The sequence below is a fragment of the Cynocephalus volans genome, chromosome 17 (genome assembly GCF_027409185.1).
Source record: "Cynocephalus volans isolate mCynVol1 chromosome 17, mCynVol1.pri, whole genome shotgun sequence".
NCBI lineage: Eukaryota > Metazoa > Chordata > Mammalia > Dermoptera > Cynocephalidae > Cynocephalus > Cynocephalus volans.
In genome coordinates this window covers 38838882-38861153 of record NC_084476.1, presented here as the reverse complement: position 1 = coordinate 38861153, position 22272 = coordinate 38838882, and the positions used below count along the sequence as shown (strand labels likewise).

The window sequence follows — 22272 nt, the reverse complement described above, 5'->3', positions numbered from 1 at the left end:
AGGAGAGACACAAAGGGCATCCAGGGCAGCCTGTGCCCCTCGGAGAGCACCAAGAGCAGAGAGGTCAAGTACACTGGGCATGGCATGGTGGGTCTGGGGGGCAGATGCTGGATGGGATCTTTGTGGGCAAATACAGGACAAGTCCCATCATTCCCCCCCAAAACCCTACAGATGCTGCCCACAGCTGCTGACCCAAACTTTTCGCCCCCTCACACACTCTAAGCTCTAGCCCCCCTCTTCTGCCCATTCCCTAACACCCCTCCCCTGCTGTGACCTTCCTACCTCCAGGCCTTTGCTTCGGCTGGTTCTCCTTCCTCTTCTCCCACTCAGATGTGTCAACCACCACACACTGGGGCTTGTGCGTGCCCTTCAGTGTGCTGGTCGCCTTCGCAGCTGTGGCTCTTTTAGTCCTTACAGTGACCCTACAAGCTGAGTATCGTTATCCCTAATTTACAGGCCAGGGAACTGAGGCTCAGGAAAAGTAGGTTTTTAAATTTTAGAATCACAAAAGATTAAGTGGAGAAATGAGAAAGGGACCCTAGTTTTTAGGCTTCAAGTTCAATGTTCAGGCTGCCATAACAAAACACCTTAGACCAGGTGGCTTAAATAACATAGACCACAACTTAAATTTATTTCTTTACAATTCTAGAGGCTAGACATCCAAGATCAAAGTCCAGCAGGGTCAGTTTCTGATGAGGGCTCTCTTCCTGACCTCTCTTCCAGTTGGTCTCCTTTCTTCTTTCTGTGTCCTCACGTGGAGGGGAGAGGAGTGGTGGTCGTGGAGAGAGAGGGAGGTGGGAGGGGTGGGGGAGAGAAGGGAGAGGGAGAAGGGATCTCACACCTATACATGGGATCCTATGGTTTGGAATATTTTCCACATGAAAAACAGGATGGTGAAGTGTATTCAAAAGAGCAGCAAGGGCTGGCCAGTTAGCTCAGTTGGTTAGAGCACAGTTTTGCAACACCAAGGTCAAGGGTTCAGGCCAAGCTGCCAAAAACAAACAAAAAGAACGTTGGGAATTGCTGGCCCAGAGGATCCTCGGGAGTCCCTTCCAAACTCCACCCCACTGTCAGTGAAGCCCAGAGATGAGCCAACATCACTTGTCCCCATTTTCAGGTATCAGATCATCTGTTATCCTCTCTTTGCCCTTTTTCACATTGAAACATGCAGAACACAGCACAGTGTATATCACCAGGGTCAAAGGCTCGGATCCCCATACTGGCCAGCCACAAAAAAGAAAGAAAGAAAAAGAAAAAAGCAACAACAAAAAAACACGGGAACACAGAGATCAGTGGCTGAAAATTTCTAAGTGAAAAATGAATCTCATGCTTCTGGAAAATGAACAAAAGTGCTTCAAGTTTGCAAGTTCATCCAAAAGTTTGCACAATGCCCCAATGGAGGAACTGAAAAATATCAATACTGGAAAAACAGAGACTGCAAATATTTGTTGTATTAGTTATCTATTACTACACAATAGATTGTTTCCAACTTTGCACCTTTAAACAATAGTTTCTGAGGATCAGGAATCCTGGAGTGGCCTACCTGGGTGGTTCTGGCTTTGGGTTTCTTGTGGGGTTTTGACCAAGCTGTCAGCCAGGGCTACAGCCTCCTGAAGGCTTGCCTGGGCCTGGGGGGGTCCACTTCCAAGTGCACTCATGGGGATGGTGGCAGCCTGGAAGGAGGCTTCTTCACAGGGCAGCTTCCCCAGAGTGAGAGACCAGAGAGATAAAAGCCCAAGATGGAAGCCTTGGTCTTTAAAAATCTAATGTCAGATGGGACATATCACCACCACATCTACCACATGCTGCCAGTCACACAGACCAATGCTGATACAGTGTGGAAGAGAACCACACAATGTAGGTGGGGTGAGGATGCCAGGAGGCAGGGGGCATTGGGGGCCATTTGGGGGCTGGCTATAACATTCTTCTTCTTCTTTTTTTTGACCAAACTAGCACCAGCCAACATGTTTTCAGCTCTGTTGCCTTCGGCCAGATCACAGATGGATTTGGAACCTGGATGGAAACATGAATGAGGGTATCTCCCTGTTTCTGTGTGTGGTAGGTGGAATAATGGCTCCCAAAGATATCCAGGTCCTAATCCTGGAACCTGTGAATGTTTCCTTAGATGCAAAAAGGGTCTTTGTAAATGTGATTAAGTTAAGGATCTTAAAATGGGGAGATTATCCCGGATTATCCAGATGGGCCCTAAATGCAATCACTAGTGTTCTTATAAAAGGGAGGCAGAGGAAGATTTGAAGGCAAAAGAAGGCGGGAATGCAACACTGTGGCAAGATGCTAGACTTCGAAGATGGAGGAAGGAGCCGTGAACTAAGGAATGCAAGAAAAGCCACTCTATAAACTGAAGAAGGCAAAGAAACGGTTTCTCCCCTAGTGCCTCAGAGAGGGGCACGGCCCTGCTGGTGCCTTGATTTTGGCACAGTAAAGCTGATTTCAGACTTCTGACTTTCAGAACTGCAAGAGAATAGATAGATGTATGTTGTTTTAAACCACAAATTTGTGATGATTTGTTACAGCAGCAATAGCAAACTAATACCCTGTGTCATATCCATTTGGTACAAACAAGAAAGTTTAGAGCAGGAAATAAAGAACACCTTTGTTCTTTTATTCATTTTATGTGTTCTTTAAAGAATGTCTCTGTGTCAGAGTTGCAAGTGCTAGAGGTTGCAGGCTCACGTGCACCTTTGTTGTTAAGGGGAGAAAGTACTTTATACCCAAACCCCAGGTCCTTTTGCAGGTCAATGTCTGAGGCTGATTTCCGGCCTGTTCAAGTGAGGTCTAGCGGACTTAGACCTCCTGGGCTAGAATCCACCACTCATTAGTTGTGTGGCCTTTAGCAAATTATGCAACCCCATCTTCTTATTTATTTATTTTTTTAAAGATGTCTGGTAAGGGGATCTTAACCCTTGACTTGGTGTTGTCAGCACCACGCTCTCCAAGTGAGCTAACTGACCATTCCTATATAGGGATCTGAACCCATGGCCTTGGTGTTAACAGCACCACACTCTCCCAAGTGAGCCACGGGCCAGCCCTATGCAACCCCATCTTCTGCTACCCAGGTGTAGCCAGAAAATCATACCCATGGCCAGGCTCCAGCCCCAGAGACTCCAGTGTGGTGGTCTGGAAAGAGCTTGGGCATCAGTGTTTTTCATAAGCTCCCAGGCGATACAAGCATCCAGCCAGGGCTGAGCACCGCCTGCACCTCTCTGAACCCCCATCTCTTCCTTGAAGACAGAAATCATAGTCAGGTTACCTGTCACGTGTGTGATGAGCCTTGAAGGAGGTAAACTGCTTAGCACATAGTAAACATTCAATAAATATTCATTATTATCAGACTCAATCCAGACAGATGGATCACCTTTCAGTGACTCCTGCTGTATCCTCTCTTAAAATTTTCAGAGTGAATAGGAAAGTTCAGTAACTAACATGGTGACATTTTCAGTCACACTGATACCAAACATTTCAAACTCCAGGGAGACCTAGACAGGGTCTAATGAGAACTCTGCATCCCTCAGGCTTTGTTTGTGGGATTCCAGTGCCACACTCAAAGCACAGGGCAGGCGTCTGGGCCAATGTCACCTTGATAAGTGTCTGGCTCCCAGCATGCCTTAAGGTTGCAAGAAATTACCCATTTACAAGTATTCTGCTCTGACAAGCAGGCTGGAATTTTAAAATCCTTCTTCGGGTTTCTCAGAGATAAGATGAGAATCTTGGTTTACATGGACTTGAGGGCTTCCTGAAGGGGTGGACTGGGGTTTTCAAAAATAATTGCTTTTCCCATTCTGTGCTCATTTTGCTCTTCAGCTGGAGGGAGAAACAGCTTTCTAACTCCGGAGAGCTTTGGGAAATGGAACCTGGAGGATGGCAGCCCCAGGAATCAGGGGAACAAGCAGAAGTGGGTCCCGGCTTGGGGGGACCTGACCCCTGTGCACCTGGGGAGTGTGAGCTCTCTTCCATGCCCCACTCTTCAATATTTTAACGTGCTTCATTTAATCTTTTAGAGTGCCTTCTGTGAAGCAGAGGATGGTGATAATGATTATAAAAAGATAATGATTAAACAGGTTTACAAACGTGGTTTGGTGAATTAACAGCCCTGTTCAATGTACCCATTCCCGTCCCAGCCATCTGAGCTGGGCTTTGGTGGATGCAATCTGAGAGATGACCCTTGCTCAGCTGGAGGACTTCTGCTCCCTCACCACCTCTCCTCTTCGGTTTTCCTTTCGATTGCAAACAAGATTGAATGATTTCTTCTTTCCTTCTGGGTGTTCAGAGTGGAGAAGCCTGTTAAATAAACATGTCTATTGAAGGCATTGATCTGTCCCCAGCAGGCAATAATTGCACCTCCATGGCCACAGGTGTATGGCTTGGAGCCCAGGGTCCTACTCCACTCAGTCTCTGCCTGACCTGGGGCAGTTCCTGCCCCTCCCTGATGATACTGTAAATTCATATTCTTCCCATCACAGTGGTGAGCCCCTCTCTGGCTCAAGTCACAAGTGACAGTGCAGGACTTATTTTCAGCTGAAAAGTCCTAGTATAGCCTTGTAGGTGCTTTAATGAGAAATGCTCATTACCAGTATGTAAGCAGCCGATGTCTGAGTCCTCAACTGCCCACTGCCACTCTGGCCTCCCAGCCCCTGTCCTGGGACCTCCGCCCCAAACTTCCCCATGACTCAGCATGTAAAGGAGTACTGCCTGGACACAAGGATCAGGCACAGAAGAATATCACACCTGGGCCTGGGTCTGACCTCCCCTCCCCCATAGCCCAATCTTGATACACGGATTCCCTGAGGAGCTTCTCCCATCCCTTAATAGCAGAACAGGACCCAGCTTGGGGAAGAACTAAGTGTGCAGCTGGGAATGGAGCCACTTCTGAGCCAGTGAACCCTGATCTGTCCACTGTCCCAGTCTTTCTAATAGGTACTTCTGGTCCAAGAAGTTGGCCCTGGGAGGACAGACCTGGCCCAGCTGTCCTCCAGACCTCATGAAGGACTCTCACCTACCTGAGACACTTTAAGCTTCCCCTTTCCCAGGCACCCTCAGCCCAGGGGCAGAGCTGGGAAGGACCACAGGCCACAGAGCCCCTTTGAACTTCCTCGGGGGTCACCAGGGAATGGGGTCAACAAGCAGCACACTTTCACCTGGCTTGACATTAGCCTTCTGTGTATGATTTCACTTGGGTCTATGATCTAGCCCCATCCCCTCACTGTGGGAATAACTAGGCCCAGAGGGCACATGGTGGGGCAAGCAGCTTGGGATCCAGGTCTCCAGCGCCCGCAGCCCAAGTCTCAGCCTGCTGCACCTCATGCCCTTTCTCCTCTGTGGGTCTATCTTCCCCCTCGTGCATGCCACTCTGTTCTGGTCAAGGAATATTCCATGACCCATATGTGATCCATGTGAACAGATGTGCAATGGGAGGCATCTTTGTTCTTCCATCCCTGGGGCAATTTCTGTCACCAGCCTGTAGCTGATGGCTTACAAGGCTGCAGCCTATCTGAGAAGTTGTTTAAACACCACTTCCAGCACCACGTGAACAGTAAATAAGACTGTGCCATGTGGGTTCTGGTTACAGATTCTAGTCCAGGTCCTCCCGCTGACTCCTTGCAGGACCTGGGGAAGTCATTTCCCTTCCCTGGGCCTCAGTCTCCCCGTCTGTACAATGGTGGTGTTGGAGCAGAAGCTCTAAGGATCCCTGTGTTCCCCGATCTGTTCCTGATTCTGTAAGGCCAGGCGGAGGATCAGCCATCATGGAATTCTGTCAGGGAGGGGCTGCTCTCCTGGATGACCCAGCAAGGCAGGCATACTGTGGATCTTTAGCATCTGTTAAAACAACTAAGTGGGGGGCCATTAGACTGAAGCAGCTCCAGTGCCCTGGTTCCCACACAGACAGTCTTGACCAATCGGAAACTGCCACCTGACCTCTAACTAGGCCACTTTAACCAATCAAGTATTTTCTTTGCCTTGCTTCCATGTTCACCTATTAAAAAAATCTTTCACACCATACGCCTTCAGCAGAGCACCAAATGGCTTGTGGCCCGGAGCTGCCCAAATTCATGCCTCATTGTTTGCTCAAATAAACTCTTCAATATTTTACTGTGCTTCAATTTATCTTTTAACAAACCAGATTTGGACAGGGATGACTCAGTGCCAGGCCAGTCATCTCCACTAGCTTGCCTAGTGCTTGCGAGAGTGGCACTCGAAGCCAAGCTTTGCAATTGTGAGGCAGTGTCCTTATCTGTCAACTGAAGCTGATAACTTCTGTCCTCACAGCAGAGTTGGAAGGGTCTGTGGCAGAGCCTCCAAGTTATCTCCCAGTGTCTGTCTTCCCAGTGAGCCACAGAAATGGAAACCCCAGTATTTTGGCCACCCAAAATAAAGAATACTTTTCCCAGCCTCCCATGCAGTCAGTTGTATCATGTGACTAAGTTCTGCCAATGGAATGTAAGTGGAAATGTTTGGGGACAGCTTTGAGGACCCGTCCTTTAACACAGCCGACATGTACACTCTGCCTTTTTGTCTCCTCCATCCCTCTCTGCATCCTGCTGCCTGGAGGGTAGATGTAGGAGCTGACATCCTGGACCTTAAAGAGAGTACCCACTGCTAAGGATGACTAAATGGTGAATTGGAAGGGTCGTATCTTCAAGGAGCACTGAGCTACCTCACTTGACTGCTTACCTCTGGGTTCCTTTTATTTATTTAGAGAAATCAACTTCCCACCTTCTGTAAGCCATTGTTATTAGGGTCTCTGCTACTCAGAGCAGAACCTAAGCCTTACTCACTGCTATAGGATCTGAAGAAATTAAGTGGTTCTCCTCTAATCAAGTCACCCTCTGTGCCTCCTTAGTATGACACCCAAACTCCTTAGCATGACCTCCAGGCCCCTTATGATCAGCCCCCTCTTAGCACTCCAGCCTTGGCTCTGTCATGGGTTCCCTTCTGCCTATGAGACAGGCACCAGCCAGGAGGAGCTACTTGCAGCCCCCAAGCCACCGCACTCCCTCTCACATCTGGCCTTTTGCACATGCAACTCTGTCTTCCAGAAATGCCATTTCTCCCCCAATTCAGCTTTCAAGAATCAGCTCAAGCATCGCCTCCTCCAGGAAGCCTCCCCTGACCTTCCCAGGCTTTGTTTTGTTGTTTTGTCCCATTGGCTGTTTCTCTGCTCTCTTGGCAGCACTGGGCCTTCTCACACTGTGTGAGACAAATGTGCCAGTTTCCATGTCTGTCTGCCTCCCTGACCTGTGAGCTGCGTGAGGACCAGAGAGTGTCTGATGGTCTCTTCACTGCCAGGGCCTGGCATAGGCAGGCTGTCAGTAATAGGAGCTGAGTGAAGGAAGGAATGGTGGATGCCAGATGCTTGCTGATATGGAAACTGCTGGGCCTGGGTGAGGGGCTGTGTTGAAGGTCCAGTCTTTGAACTGGAAGAACTGACTGGAGACAGGGTTGGAAAGCAAGGGCATCCTGAGCCACTACTCGACTGCTCCCCTATTCCGGTCACCTAGACATCAGCCCTGCTGGATCCAAGAGAGCCTTGTGTGTTCCCTGGCAAATCTGCAGTGCATGTTGTCACCAGTGGGGCAGCACTGCAGGCTCATTTGGCAGCAGATGTGTGAAGATACACTGGGTCCCAGCCTACACTTTGTACTTCAACCATTGCCTCATCATGGCCCACCACCAGCCATGGCAACAGGATGGGAAGTCAGTCATCTGGCTCTCACATACAGCGTGCACTCACAGTTCAGAGTTTGTGGCTCACGAGCTCTGCTGACAATGAACATTATGTGACAGCTTTACTACAACTTTGAAACTCTGGTCCCCTAGGTGTCCTTTCGTCCACCTCATATTCTCCTCTTTTTACAGTGGTGAAGACTGAGGCGCAGAGAGAGGAAGCTGCCTAAATTCACAGAGAGGCTAGAGCTGGAACCAGGTCCCAGGCTCTGATACCCAGTCCTGTGCCCTTTGCACCACCCCTGCCCAGTTCGGTTGTTGCTGTCCAATAATTAACTGTGGATTTAGATAAAGACATGGAGCCCTCAGGCCCAATCATGAGGGTCATGAAGGGGACAGAGCGATTACAGAGCTTCTAAATCAGGAGGACATAGTCCATTGATTTGGTAACATAATCTCCTATTTTTTTAATGTTTTATTATGAACAAGTTTAAATATACAAAAAATAGAGAGACAATATAATGAACTCCTTTGTGCCTGTCAGCTGCCAGCTTAGGTAATTATCCACACCTGCTGTTCTGGGTAACGTAACTTGGACTCGTATTTCCTCCTAGGAAACTGGAGGAGACATACACTACAACCAGAATGACCTTTTCAAATTGCCAACTGGATGGTGTCAACCTCCCCTCCTTCTTCCTCAAAACTCTTTAGAAGGATCCTCTGCTCTTAGAAAGAAGGTGGAGCGGGGCCCCTACCCCAGGCTTTGACAGCCTATCTCTGAACCTCTTTTAAGTGAGAGAAAAATATGCTTCTCTCTCGTTTAAGCCATTCTATTTCGGGTTTTCTCTCACATCAGTAGTTCTTAAACCTGGCTACACATGGAATCAATGGAAGAGCTTAAAAACAAAACAACAACAAAACCGGATAAGCAGTTACAACACCCAGGGATTCCTATTGATCTGGAGTGTCGCTCAGGCATCTGTGTTTCTAAAAGCTCTCCGGGTGATGCTAATGCACAGCCGCAGTTGAGAACCACTGTTTAATTACACATGTCTGAACCAATTCTGATACATGGCTCTGCTGAAAGGTTATCTTCTCCCAAGAAGTCCAGGGAGGAACTCAGGGCCCCCCTCCTCTGCTTCTACAGAGCTTGGTGCTAATCTCTATCAACCAAAGTAAACGACCATCTGGTTGAGATTAAAATGAAGAAAGTTTGAGAATTCATATTCTGACTGTAGAATTATGCAGCAGCTCAGGCCAAAATGGGATCAGAATTCTCCACCCTACCACTTGTGCAGATCATATTTATAGCCAGAGAAACAGAAGTGACATAGGGAAACACCTGATTGGTTACAGCTTGTCACTTACCTTATTTGGACATGGTGTGGTCAGTTTGCAGCCTGTGACGGGCTGAAGCTAGGCTGCTGTGATTGGCTGAGATGCGGCTACTTGTTATGAGAGTATACTTCTGGGTTAGGCTACGGTCTGTTTACACATCAAGCTGGGTGACATTTCATTATATTTAGCAAGGTTTAACAAGTTCCCCAGAATATGTAGAATACTATGATGGGGATTTCTCACTCAAAAATATGATTGGGAGCAGTGGATACCATTTTCAAAAGGAAAGAGAGATGCTGGGCAAACAAAATAGAGGATGCCCTCCATAATTATGGTCTGTCCACACAACAGAATGCTGTTAAGACCTGCTGCTCCATGTAGGTCAGGGGCCATAAACTCACAGGCCTACAAGGGAGTAGATCAGAGTAGATCAGTGTATTAGTTTCCTATTGCTGCTGGAACGAACTATCACAAATTTAGTAGCTTCAAAGAACACAGATGTATTATTCTACAGTTCTGGAGGTCAAGTTCGAAATGTGTCTCACCAGGCTAAAATCAGTGTAGCAGCAGAGATACACTCCTGGAGACACCGAGGAGAATCCGTTCGCTGCCTTTTCCAGCTGCTCACACTCTTTGGCTTGTGTCTGCATCACTCCAACCTTTGCTTCTATTATCACATCTCTTTCTCTGACTCCTGTTTCCCTTTGATAAGAACCCTTCTGGTTACCTTGAGCCTACCCATATAACCCAGAATAATCTTTACACCTCAAGGTTATTAACTTTTGCCCTGTAAGGTAACATATTCATAGGTACCAGGTATTAGGACATAGGTATCTTTGGGGGCTATTATTCTGCCTGCCACAATCAGTGAACGAAGCACTAGGGAGTAGTGAGGCCTGTGGCAAACTGGAGAGTTAAGGCCCTATCTAAAGGGGCAGCTGTCGCACACATCTCTAGCTGATTGACTGTTCCATTTGTTAGTGAAGACCTATTGGTGCCAGGTCTTCCAGTTTTTCTTTCTTTCTTTTTTTTTAAAGATGACTGGTAAGGGGATCTTAACCCTTGACTTGGTTTTGTCAGAACCACGCTCACCAAGTGAGCGAACCAGCCATCCCTCTATGGGATCCAAACCCGGGGCCTTGGTGTTATCAGCACCACACTCTCCCAAGTGAGCCACGGGCGGGCTGGTTTTTCAAGAACAAGTAGAAATGTGAATTTTTAATGTGAAATGTTTCAATTTTTAAGTATTAGAAAGCATAAAAAGGAAAAAGAAAACCCCACGAAATCCCCACAACACTGCTGGGGCCAAAGACAGCATGTATGCTGGCTAGAGATGAGCTACCAGTTTGTGGCCTCTTGTCTGGAATTTCCTTGTTAGGACAGTTGAGGCAGCATTGATTTATTTTGTGCTGCATGTGACCATGCCAGTGGGGGAAGTGGCCGGTGGATATGAAGCCCAGACCTTCTCAGGCCCCCCAGGATGGAGTTGGTATATCTCTTCTATTTACCACCCACCTTGTTTCCTTTATAATCTCTTCCCAAACTCCTCCCAAACTCCACCTTATCCTTCCTCCAAGACGGAGCTCCCAAGGCCACATGTGGCACTGCCTTCATCTGAACGTGGCTTTTCTCCTTGACCTGAGCATGAGGAGGGAGCCACAACCAGGCAGTATAGTCATAGCTGGGCCTTTCGTTCTGCTAGGGCAAACTCTAACTGTGCTTTACAGGTGCCATTGCCAAGTGTCAACGCTGAAGCTTCCTCCCCCTCCTCATCCCAGCTGGATCTTCCTTAGTCTCACTGATGCTATCTGGGTGTGGTCTGGAAAACAGAAGCCACTCTAGGTGTTTTGAGTAGGAAGAGATTTAATACAAGGAATTAGAGATTGACATAAATGCTGGAAGGCTGAAGTCAAGGGCAGAAAGCTGTTTTCAAGAAATCTGGAGGGTCGGCCCATGGCTCACTCGGGAGAGTGTGGTGCTGACAACACCAAGTCAAGGGTTAAGATCCCCTTACCGGTCATCTTAGAAAAAAATTTTAAAAAAGAAATCTAGAAATGCTGGGATTATGGGTAAGTGACCACCAGTGGTCTTGGCTGCCTGTAGCCCTGAGTTGGCTGCTTCATGTCTTTCCGAGGCATGAGTAGAAACCCACATCTGCAGGTGTCCACGCGCCTGCCATATGCTCTGCTTCCATCAGTGTTCCTTGTGTGCTTGTACAGCAGCGTGACTTCTAGTCTGGATGCGGATACTAATCCCCAGTGTTACCTTGGTTGGGCAAGTCCCTTTCCCTTTCTAGATCTGTTTCCTTAACTATAAAAATGAGGTGCAGAGGGAGGGAAAAGAAAAGAAGACAGGCAGGCAGAAGGAGAACTGAGTTTGTGGCAAACATTCAGGACTGCTTTTGTTTGACAACATTCAAACTTTGGTCATGTTCAAAGAGTGTAAGTTTCACTTAGGGGTTCAATTAGGAAAAAAAAAAAGAAAAAATATATATTTTGGTTTGCTTTTTAAATGCATCTTTACTTTTAAAGTTCCATTCCCTGCAAATTTGTCAGTCTCTTGACCCAGTTTTCCATCTTCAGTTCAAATGTAGAGAACAATTATACTCAGAGTAAAATAAACACCCAGTAGGGTTCACTTGCCTTTTTGTTTGGAATCTTTCTGATCTGTTCATTATTCTCAGAGCTGGAATCTTCTTCAGTAACTTCTTAGACATATAAGGCTCTAAAATACTGAAGGATAGAAATAGCTTCTCTTGCCCCACCAGCCCACTGTAAACACAGCCCTGGATGACATTCCCTGCTACAGTGATCTGACTGTGACTTGGGTTTTCTCACCCTTTCCCCTTTAGTCCTTTTAGTCTAAACACCCATGGTGGCTCCAGGGCCAGTACTGTTACAGAGGCCTGGACCCTTTTCTCTAATTAAAAAACTGAGTCCAAAACATTCCTGAAAAATAGTCAACAACCCTCTGCAAAAATAATTTGTACATTTTATCCTCAGCCATCGCATATTTAGCCTTCTCTCCAAACCATAAATGTCAAGCATTGTAGAAGGTTCCTATTTTTTTATTTTTTGGATGCCTTGCAACAGGACCACTTTGGTGAGTTCTGATGCCAGCTACAGCTTATGAAATGTGTCAGAGGTGGATGTGCTGAGTGGAGTCTAGATACAAAGCATACAAAGCATTCACAGGAGGTAATTTTTTGGAAACATCCATGATGGAGTCATAGAATCCCCAAAGACCACTTTGGCCTGTGCTTCCCAAATATGGTTACACATCAGAAACATACAGGGAACTTAAAAAAAATTCCTGGGCTCCAAGCCACACCTAATAATTTAGAATATCTGAAGGTAAGGCCCAGGAGATTGTAAAAATTTTTTTTTTTTTTTTTGAAGCTTCCCACACAGTTCTGATGCACAGCTAAGTTTGGGAGCCACTTGTCCAGTTCAGTCCTTTTCTGATACTCCCTCCTACAGGAGTTTGCCATTTGGTTGTCTGTTCCTCCCTGTACTCCTCCAGTGTCGGGGGCCTCACTGCTCTTCAAGGCAGCCCATCCTTAGCCAGCCCTGCTTTGCCACAAGTCATTCCTCTGCCTCCTTCTAACTTCCCCTCCCTGGTCTGGCTCTGCCTTCTAGGACCCTGCAGATCCTGTCTGTTTTTGCCCTTCAGAGATTTGGAGGATACAACCTTGTCCCTGGTATTCTTTTTTTTTTTTTTTTTTTTTTTTTTTTTTTGTGGCTGGCTGGTATGGGGATCTGAACTCCCACATTTGATAATGGTGGTTATCAAATATCATGCTCTAACCAACTGAGCTACCGGCCAGTCTTTGTCCTTCACATTCTGAAGGGTGAACACCCCCAGTTTCTTTAGTTACTCCTCATAGGACACAGACTCCAACCTTTCCCAGTGGGGGCCATTTTCTGTCTGCCCTGGCCTCTCAGACTGCCATGGCTTTTCAATGCGATCTGACCTGATGAGGTCTGTTACTCACTTAGTCATGGACTTGCTGCCTCTATCAATAAGGCCTGTTAGTGACGGACAAACTAGTCACTAAGTCAATCAATGATGGAGTGCCATGCCAAGTGTCCAAGGGGTGATAAGCTGCCCACGTGCTGTGGGGGAGGCAGGAGGGGCTTTGCAAGGAGCTGACACGGTGCTGGGGAAACCCGAGGAGGGCATGAGCATCAGGATGACAAGATGCACGACACAGTGCCTTGAGGAAGGGCTAAATTTTGCAGCAAAGGCAGTGAATATCCTAAGCAAAAGATTCCACAGAGACATAGCTTAAAGGAAGAACTACGTGAATTAGTCAGGTTCAAGCAGTTAAATGTGAACACTCTAAATATGTGGAGAGGTAGGGACTTAATGCTCAGGGAACTGGGTGCTCACGGAACACTGGAAAGGCCAGAGGTAGAAGCAGGCCTTAGCTAAACCAGGACTGTCTCCCAGAACAATATAAGTATGGCTCACCAGCCTTGTCACTATCTGAGGGCACAAGTGGAGCAATTTTGCTGAAGATGCCCTCCTGCAGCCATTATTCAAAGAGCAGGGAGCTGGAGTCAAGGAGCTGCAGCCACTCAGTCAGGAAGCTGGAGAAAGGGCAAGGAACACGGCTGCAGAAAATCCTCACATTTCTGCCATCCTGCTGGCGATGCCCCAAAGGGCAGGACCATACCTTTCAACTCAGTCTTGCCTTCCACATCTGGCAGGAGTACTGCTAATTGGAAGCACCTAGTTCAGAACTGTAGCTGCCAACGAGGATGGGAAACACCTTTTAGCTTTCAGATCTCTCCAACCAGACGGAGAGTGCACTGGAGGTGGAGAGTGATGAGTGTTCAGATGTCCATCTTAGCATCCTTTATAGTAACAACACGGAGACAATTAAACGTCCAACAGTTCACTCCTACCGTGAAATCCATCCTGCCTTGGGGAGGATGAGTCATTTATAATTAGTGGCAGATGACGCGTTCATAATGTAGTGCTAAGTTGTAAAACAAAGGAGGCAGCAAAATAGAGGTCACTACCTTATTCTATTTTTATTAAAAGAATTTTTGAAAGCTGCAGAGGAAAAAATACGGGCAGGATGAACATCCTACCTTAATAATGGCTACTTTGGGGTGAAGGAATTACAGGTGATTTTTTCCTGTGTATTCCAAGCTTTCTATACTGTGCATATATTCTTTCTGTCCTTGGGACTAAAATATGCATTTTCAAAAATGCACAAATATAAAAATCTTCTCAAAGGAACTGGGGAAAAGAGCAGTGAAAGTGGAAGACACAATCAGAAATCAGTGAACCCAGAGGAAAAAATGAGGGAGAGGCGAGGCAGAAGAGGGGTTAAAGACAGCCTCAAGGGATGACAATCTAGGAGGGAGAAATGCAAAATGTCGTCTTGCTGTGTGACCTGCGGCACTCCCTGCCCTTCTCGGGTCTCTGTCTCCTGTCGCAAAGGAGCACCTTAGGACCCCAGATGTGAGCAGCGAGGCGGCCGGATGCGCGGAGATGCGAGAGAGGGGACGCCGGCTTGGTGCGGGCCAACCCAGGAGAGGCGCCGGGGCCCGCGGAAGCCCCGCCTGGAGGGAGGAGCCCGGCCGCGGTGGCGCCCCCGGCGGGCGGAGAGTCATTGGTCGCGGAGCCTCGGGCTGCGCGGAGGCGGGGCCTGCGGTGAGCCCCGGGCGGGCAGCCGGGCTGGACCTGGGAGAGTCCGAACCTGAGCCCGAGCCCGAGCCCGAGCCCGATCCAGAGCCTGCCGCAGGTAACTAACGCCCTTCTCCCGTCGCCTCCCCGGGGCAGGCCTCAGCTCTCCATCTGGGGCCGGCCTTTCCGCCCGGCGTGCACCGTAGGACCCTCTCCACTCCCCGGTTCCCCTTCCCCACCCCTGCGGCGCCTGATGGGCCCCGAGGACACAGACCCGCCCCCATTCCCGCGTTACTTCCACTTCAACACCCCCGCCCAACCGGTTCACTCCAGTAAGGGCCCCTGACCATAGCCGAGGGGCCAGGACACGCGTCCCCTCCCGCGGATGGGGTGAGATGCCCGTGTACCGTCCTTCCCACAGTGAGCCTAATACAGGGCGAACCGTAAAAAAAATTGCCCACATTCGGGAAGAAACACAAAGCTAGAGCTGTGGAAATCCTGGCTGAGGCTCCTATACTTTCTTGCTGTGTGTCTTCAGTGAGTCCCCGAACCTCTCTGATCCCCAGCCTTCTCGAATGCGAGTCATCATCTGCCCTGATCACCCAGGGGCTGCAGGGAGGCTAGGTGAATTTAAGTGAGAAGATGGACTGCAAACTAAAGCACGGTGCGCCTGTGAACAGTGGTCTTCCTATCTGCAAGTGGAGCATTGGCAGGGACCCCTCATGGGCCCCAAGAGTAGGAACAGCCATGGTGTGGCCTGAAAGCTAGCCTTGGTCTGTGACCACCTCTGCCTGTTCAGTCCCTCCAGCTCCCACGCCATGGACTGGTGACTCCCTTGTCTCTCACTTTGCCCTGGACTCCTCCCCTCTCAGACCCAGACCTGTTGGTGGCTAGGTTGCTTCTGTTCCCCATGTGGCAGAGCCCTGAGCCAAGTGGAACCTGGGTACACCCCTGACAGGTCTGCTGGCCCAGCTTTCCCCCAAGGGAGAGCATTCCTGGTCAGCACTGATTTTTATGGGGCTGGAGATCTGGTGGAGCCTTGCTTCCCTGGATGAGTTCTTGGTTCCTCTCCCTGCCTGGGATGGGAGTGTGAGGTGGGGGGCAGGCAGGTGCAATCCCATTTTGCTGCTGAGTGGGGCAAGACTCATGTGATAGGACAGGCAGAGAGATTCAGATCTTGGCTGGAGAATAACTGCTTTGGGTAGTCTGGGAACTTTAGGCACTGTTTAATTTTCATTTAATAAATTTTATATGATGTTTAAACTTTATAGTAGCTGTTGTTTTAATAAAGTCTACTGCTTTCAGAGTCGTAGCTGAAAATAAACAAGCTCTTCCTCCCAGCTGCTGCCTGACTTGCTGCAGCCCTGGGAAAGCCGAGGCTGGGCTGAGACCGTTGCCTGGGGGCTTGGCGAGGCTGGTCTCTGAGGCACTGCCCGCTCCGATGTCTGGGGTGGAGCATGCCATGCTTTTCCTATGTAAGACCCCATTAACAAAACCTCATGGGGCATTTCACATATGAGGAACTGAGGCTCGGAGGTGAAGTGAAGCAAGGCCCTGCCGGAGAACAACTCTGTCTGCAAGTCCCTGCGGTTTCTACTGAAGTCTTAGGTCAATTCTTCAACAGCCTCTGTGGAAATTTTGATGTTTCCTTAATAAATCATTCAATAACTATCTGTGGAGCAGCTGCTCTGTAGCAGGCACAATTCTAGGCATCAGGGACATGGCAATGAATGAAATAAACAAAAAAGCCCTGCCCTCATGGAGGGAGACAGACAAACATATCAGCATGTATATGTAGTATTTGGGTTGTGACAGGGAGAAACCTAAGGCAGAGTATGGGGGATAAAGAGTTGTGTGGGAAGAGTTGCAGTTTTATAAAGGGTAGTCAGGGAAGACCTTGCTGAGAAGGTGACATTTGAGCAGAGACCCAGAAGAGGTGAGGGAGTGAGCAGGAGAATAAGTGGAACATGATGGGATTGGACCAAAGAGTTCGTCAGGGCCATTGCACCCCGTATAATCCATGTTTTTAGGGGTGACACTCCTTTATGCTAGAATCTTGGAATGTCTGAGCTGGCGGGCCTTTGGGTGACCCTTTGCCCCTCACACCTGCTCACTCTGGTTCCTTCTGTTCCTCTCCTGGGTGGCCAGCATGCTGCGCTTCCTGGTGCCCCGCCTGCTTTGCCTCCGTGGCAGGACTGTGCCATACTCGTCAGCAGCAGCCCTCCCAAGACCCATCCTGAACCCAGACATCCGCTATAACCAGCTGTTCATCAACAACGAGTGGCAAGATGCAGTCAGCAAGAAGACCTTCCCTACAGTCAACCCCACTACAGGGGAGGTCATCGGGCATGTGGCTGAAGGGGACCAGGCTGATGTGGATCGGGCTGTGAAAGCAGCCCGGGAGGCCTTCCGCCTGGGGTCCCCTTGGCGCCGGATGGATGCCTCTGAGCGGGGTCAGCTGTTGAACCGCCTGGCTGACCTAGTGGAGCGGGACCGTGTCTACTTGGCCTCACTGGAGACCTTGGACAATGGGAAGCCTTTCCAGGAATCTTACGCCTTGGACCTGGATGAGGTCATTAAGGTATACCGGTATTTCGCCGGCTGGGCTGACAAGTGGCATGGCAAGACCATCCCAATGGATGGCGAGCATTTCTGCTTCACCCGGCACGAGCCCGTTGGTGTCTGTGGCCAGATAATCCCATGGAACTTCCCCTTGGTCATGCAGGGCTGGAAGCTTGCCCCGGCGCTTGCCACAGGCAACACTGTGGTTATGAAGGTCGCAGAGCAGACCCCCTTTTCTGCCCTGTACTTGGCCTCCCTCATCAAGGAGGCAGGCTTCCCCCCTGGGGTGGTGAACATCATCACAGGCTACGGCCCAACAGCAGGAGCGGCCATCGCCCACCACATGGATATTGACAAAATTGCCTTCACCGGCTCCACCGAGGTGGGCCACCTGATCCAGAAGGCAGCCGGTGATTCCAACCTCAAGAGAGTCACCCTGGAGCTGGGTGGCAAGAGCCCCAGCATCGTGTTGGCCGATGCCGACCTGGGCCATGCCGTGCAGCAGTGCCATGAAGCCCTCTTCTTCAACATGGGCCAGTGCTGCTGTGCTGGTTCCCGCACCTTCGTAGAAGAGTCCATCTACAACGAGTTCCTCGAGAGAACCGTGGAGAAGGCTAAGCAGAGGAAAGTTGGGAACCCCTTTGAGCTGGATACCCAGCAGGGGCCCCAGGTGGACAAGGAGCAGTTTGAACGAATCCTGGGCTACATCCGGCTTGGCCAGAAGGAAGGGGCAAAACTCCTCTGCGGCGGGGAGCGTTTTGGGGAGCGCGGCTTCTTCATCAAGCCTACAGTCTTTGGTGATGTGCAGGATGACATGAGGATTGCCAAGGAGGAGATCTTCGGGCCTGTGCAGCCCCTGTTCAAGTTCAAGAAGATTGAGGAGGTGATTGAGAGAGCCAATAACACCAGGTATGGCTTGGCTGCTGCGGTGTTCACCCAGGACCTGGACAAGGCCATGTACTTCACCCAAGCACTCCAAGCCGGGACCGTGTGGGTAAACACCTACAACATTGTCACTTGCCACACGCCATTTGGAGGCTTTAAGGAGTCTGGCAATGGGAGAGAGCTGGGAGAGGATGGTCTTAAGGCCTACACGGAGGTGAAGACAGTCACCATCAAGGTTCCTCAAAAGAACTCGTAAGAATGGCCATTATATAGGCCCAACTTGAGTCCAGCAGTTCCACGACCACCTAGACCAGTGGTTACCAAATGTGTTTTAATCACGGATCCTCTTTACAGGGAACCTCAACAAATAAAGCAATTAAATCAGAGCTGTTCTATTTAAAGCAGGGATGGGGGCTGGGCTCAGAGTCCTACCCACCTGCTCTCCAGCCCCAGTCCGCTTGGTGGCCTTGAGTTGCTTCCATGAAACCTTAGGAGTCTCTGGAAGACAGATTAAAAACCACTCATCTGGACAATCGCTTTTAGTTTTTCCTGCTGATCCAAGAACTTTCCAGTGGGTTAACTTGATGGCTTAGTGGGCGGATTCAACTCAGACTTGAGAATGGAAAGCATGAGGAGCCTTGAGCTAGGTGGACACCAAATCTTGGCCCCATCTTCATAGATTTAACCTAAAAACCAGGGGTGACTTTCCTTTTCTGAATATCAGTTGCTGGTGTTTTGCCAGTTTGCCTTTCATTTTGCTACTCATTTTCCTTAGTTTGAGAGAAGGGGTAGGCAAACAATGCATTTACATCATCACACATCTAAAATGAGCTCAAACACCTCACATGCACATCAGTGATGAGTGGATAAGCAAAATGTTTCCGTGGGATATTCCTTGGACTAGTCAGCCATAGAAAGGAATGAAGTAGTGACACACGCTACATGAAGCCACATGAAGCCAGACGTGCAAGGCCACATATTGTATGATTCCATTTCTATGAAATATCCAGACTAGGCAAATCCATAGAGACAAAGAGTAGATTAGTGGTTGCCAGGGGCTGGTGGAGGAGGGAATGGGGTATGGGATTTCTTAGCTCTAGGATTGGACAGTGGGGATGTGATGGGTGCCCAACTTTGTGAATATACTAAAAACTACTGAATTGTACACTTTAATTATAGTAAGTGAATTAATTTCATTTAAAAATTGAAATAAACTCATACCTTTGGTTTGAAAATCCATTTTGTCTCAATATTCTCTTGCTGCTGAACATTTTAGAGAGTCTTGGGTCTTGGGCAAGAAAGAGACGTGGATAGTCATCTAGTCAACCCCCAGCCAGGTGCAAAAGTGCCCTCCACATGTTTCTATTTTTGTTTTTGTTTTCTCTTGGCTGCGTGACCGCATACAACTTGCAAGTTTAAGACCCGCAGAGAAGCTCTGGTTCCTGCCTAGAGCAAGTCCATCTTATTTGAAGCTTCCCCTGGCATTGTCCCCCTGACCGCTACCAAACCACACCACCTCAAGCCAAGCCCAGCATCAGGACCATCCTGACATGCTGGGGTTTCCAGACTTTCAAACCTCAGAGTTCATTAAGTTTGTTAGGCTTGCTGCTTTCTTCCCACACCTGATGGAGTGAGGGTAAACCCAAGCCAGCCAGGCCAAGATAGAGAAGAAGCAGAATGCTGAGCCTCTCTCTCCTTGTCTTCCATCTTTCTAGACCATGTTGCTTACAATCACCCTATGTTTAGGTCCACTCATTTTTGTGGATGTGCACCTGTCATCTCTTTTTTTCTTTAATTTAAAAAAAAATTTTTTTAAAAGATGGCCAGTAAGGGTATCTTAACCCTTGACTTGGTGGTATCAGCACTACGCTCTCCCAAGTGAGCTAACCAGCCATCCCTACATAGGGATCCGAACCCATGGCCTGGTGTTGTCAGCACCATGCTCTCCCAAGTGAGCCGTGGGCTGGCCCTACCTGTCATCTCTTTAACAACCTGTTACCACTCAGGCATCAAGAAACTCCTTCCTGAGGATTCAGGGTCTGTTTGGTTCCCTCATCTCCCCTTCCTAGGACCTCCTTTCCACACCACTTGTCTGCGACTGCGTGGACGCTGACTCTGCCCTGAAGTGCACCTTCCATCTATTTCTCTTGCAGGCTGTTAGCAGCTTTGCTGCACAGTAGTGAAGTTTTCTCATGAGCAAAAGCCTGGGAGGGTGGGAGTGAGTGGGTGTCTCTAATGACTAACAAGCAGCATCACAACATTTAAAAACACCTTCCCCTATTTGATTCTCAGTACTTCTAAAGCAAAGAGGAACTTTGTAGAGGGTGTCCCAGTATGGTGTGGGATTGGGAAAGACAATGTTCAAGGTCCCTGACTTCGAGCCCTGCTCAGCCCTCACAGCCCCTCTCCACTCATTTTACCATTGCTCTGAATTCAGGGACTTGTGAGCAAGGAGGTTTAACTGGGCATCATAATTCAGTCCAGACTCTGCCCATAAGACTTACACTTGGTGGTAGATGTTGCAATTCTGGGGCATCCATCCTTTCAACAAACTTTCACCAAGCTCCTTCTCTGTCAAGCCCTATGCCAGGTCCCTTTACTCGCTACGGAAGGCTCACAGCACTCCTATAAAGCCGGTAGTGGAGTTAGCCTTTTTTTCAGTTGAGGAAATGGAGGCTGAGAGGTCTAGTAAACAGCTCATTTGGAGTCAGTTTCCCATGAGGGCGCACTAGGGGCCAGAAAGGGGGCATGCGGAGGAGTACATCTCATCAAACCCAAAGAACCTTGCAGCCATGCGGAACAAGCCTAATACACAGGCTTCTAGGGCCTGTCAAGGCTGCCACTCACACTGGTTCTCTCGATCAGAGCTGAAAGCCCCTCAGGAACTTTAATTTGGGTTGGCTCTATTCTGGGTGTGAGGCTGACCTCTGGTGGCCACTTGCTAATGAATTTGCTCAGATCATTCGCTGGTTTAAGGAAAAGTCCTGGCTCTAGGCTGGTCTTTGGGCAAAAGAAAATTGAATAAGACAGTGGAATAAGGAGCTCCCAGTCTAGCAGAGGACACAATTACGGAGCAGGTGAGAGGTGTGATGGTGAATAGGACAGAGGCCACGAGGTCATGAAAGGAAGGATTATCTATTAAGCATCCCCAATGTGCCATCTCACTTAATGCTCCTAACTACCCTCAAGGCACTTTTTTTTTGGCAGCTGGCTGGTTCGGGTATCCAAACCCTTGACCTTGGTGTTATGTCAAGGCACTTATTATCATTCTACACTTGATGAACTTGAAGCCTGAGAGACATTCAGCTAGTAGGTGGAGCCAAGACCCCAATTCAGGTCTCTGTCTTTCTCCACCACACACCACCACCTCCAGGGCATCCAGCTCAGCCCAAGGGAAAGGCGCAGTGGGAGTGGGGCATGGCGTTCTGCTGGATGAGAAGGAATTGACCAGGCAGAGAGACAAGGGAAGGGTGTTCCTGGGAGCGGGACGGGCATGGGGCTGGTGAGAAAGCACAGAGGATGTGGAGAATGGTAAGTTTTCCCATGAGGAGGGGACAGGCATGGAGGAAGGGCTGGGTAGGTAGGCAGGGGCTGGACTGTGAAGGGGCTGTGCGCCTCGAGGAAGCTCACACTTCTTCCAGCGATGGGAAGCCCCTGAAGGTTTTAAAAGGGAAGTGATAGGATTCTACTTAGTTTTGAAAGCTGGCTGTGCTTCAGTGTAGAGGATGGACTGAGGGGTCGACCTGGAGTCAGAGCCTCTGGGGACATTGCTGCCTATGCCCACAGTGATGCTGGTCTGCACCAGGGTGTGGCGTGGTGGGAGACTATATTACTCTTTTCTGTTGCTTATAACAGAATACCTGAAACTGGGTAATGAATATGAAAACTAAATTTATTTCTTACAGTTTTGGAGGCTAGCAAGTCCAAGGTCCAGGGAACACATCTGGTAAGGTCCTTCTACTTGGTAGTGACTCTCTACAGCAATGCAGGTAGAGTATCACATGGTTCTCCTTTTAAAGTCATCAGAACCATTCCCTGATAGCCCATTAAGCCATTAATGCATGAATGGATCAATCCATTTACAAGGTGTCCTCACGATCTAATCACCTCTTAAAGGCCCCACCTTTAAAATACCCTACTAGGATTTCCCACCCTCTTAACACT

At 48.8% G+C, this 22272-nt stretch overlaps 1 protein-coding gene across 1 annotated transcript; it reads left to right on the top strand.

Annotated features, from left to right (window-relative positions):
• The first annotated feature begins 16810 nt into the window (after nt 1-16810).
• ALDH1B1 (aldehyde dehydrogenase 1 family member B1) lies at nt 16811-18364 on the top strand. Its single transcript, XM_063082563.1, has one exon. The coding sequence runs from the start codon at nt 16811-16813 to the stop codon at nt 18362-18364; it is 1554 nt and encodes a 517-aa protein (XP_062938633.1).
• The last annotated feature ends 3908 nt before the right edge of the window (nt 18365-22272 follow it).

What these genes read in the sequence shown, in the direction of transcription:
- ALDH1B1 (XM_063082563.1), top strand. Translation starts at nt 16,811, where the DNA reads ATGCTGCGCTTCCTGGTGCCCCGCCTGCTTTGCCTCCGTGGCAGGACT.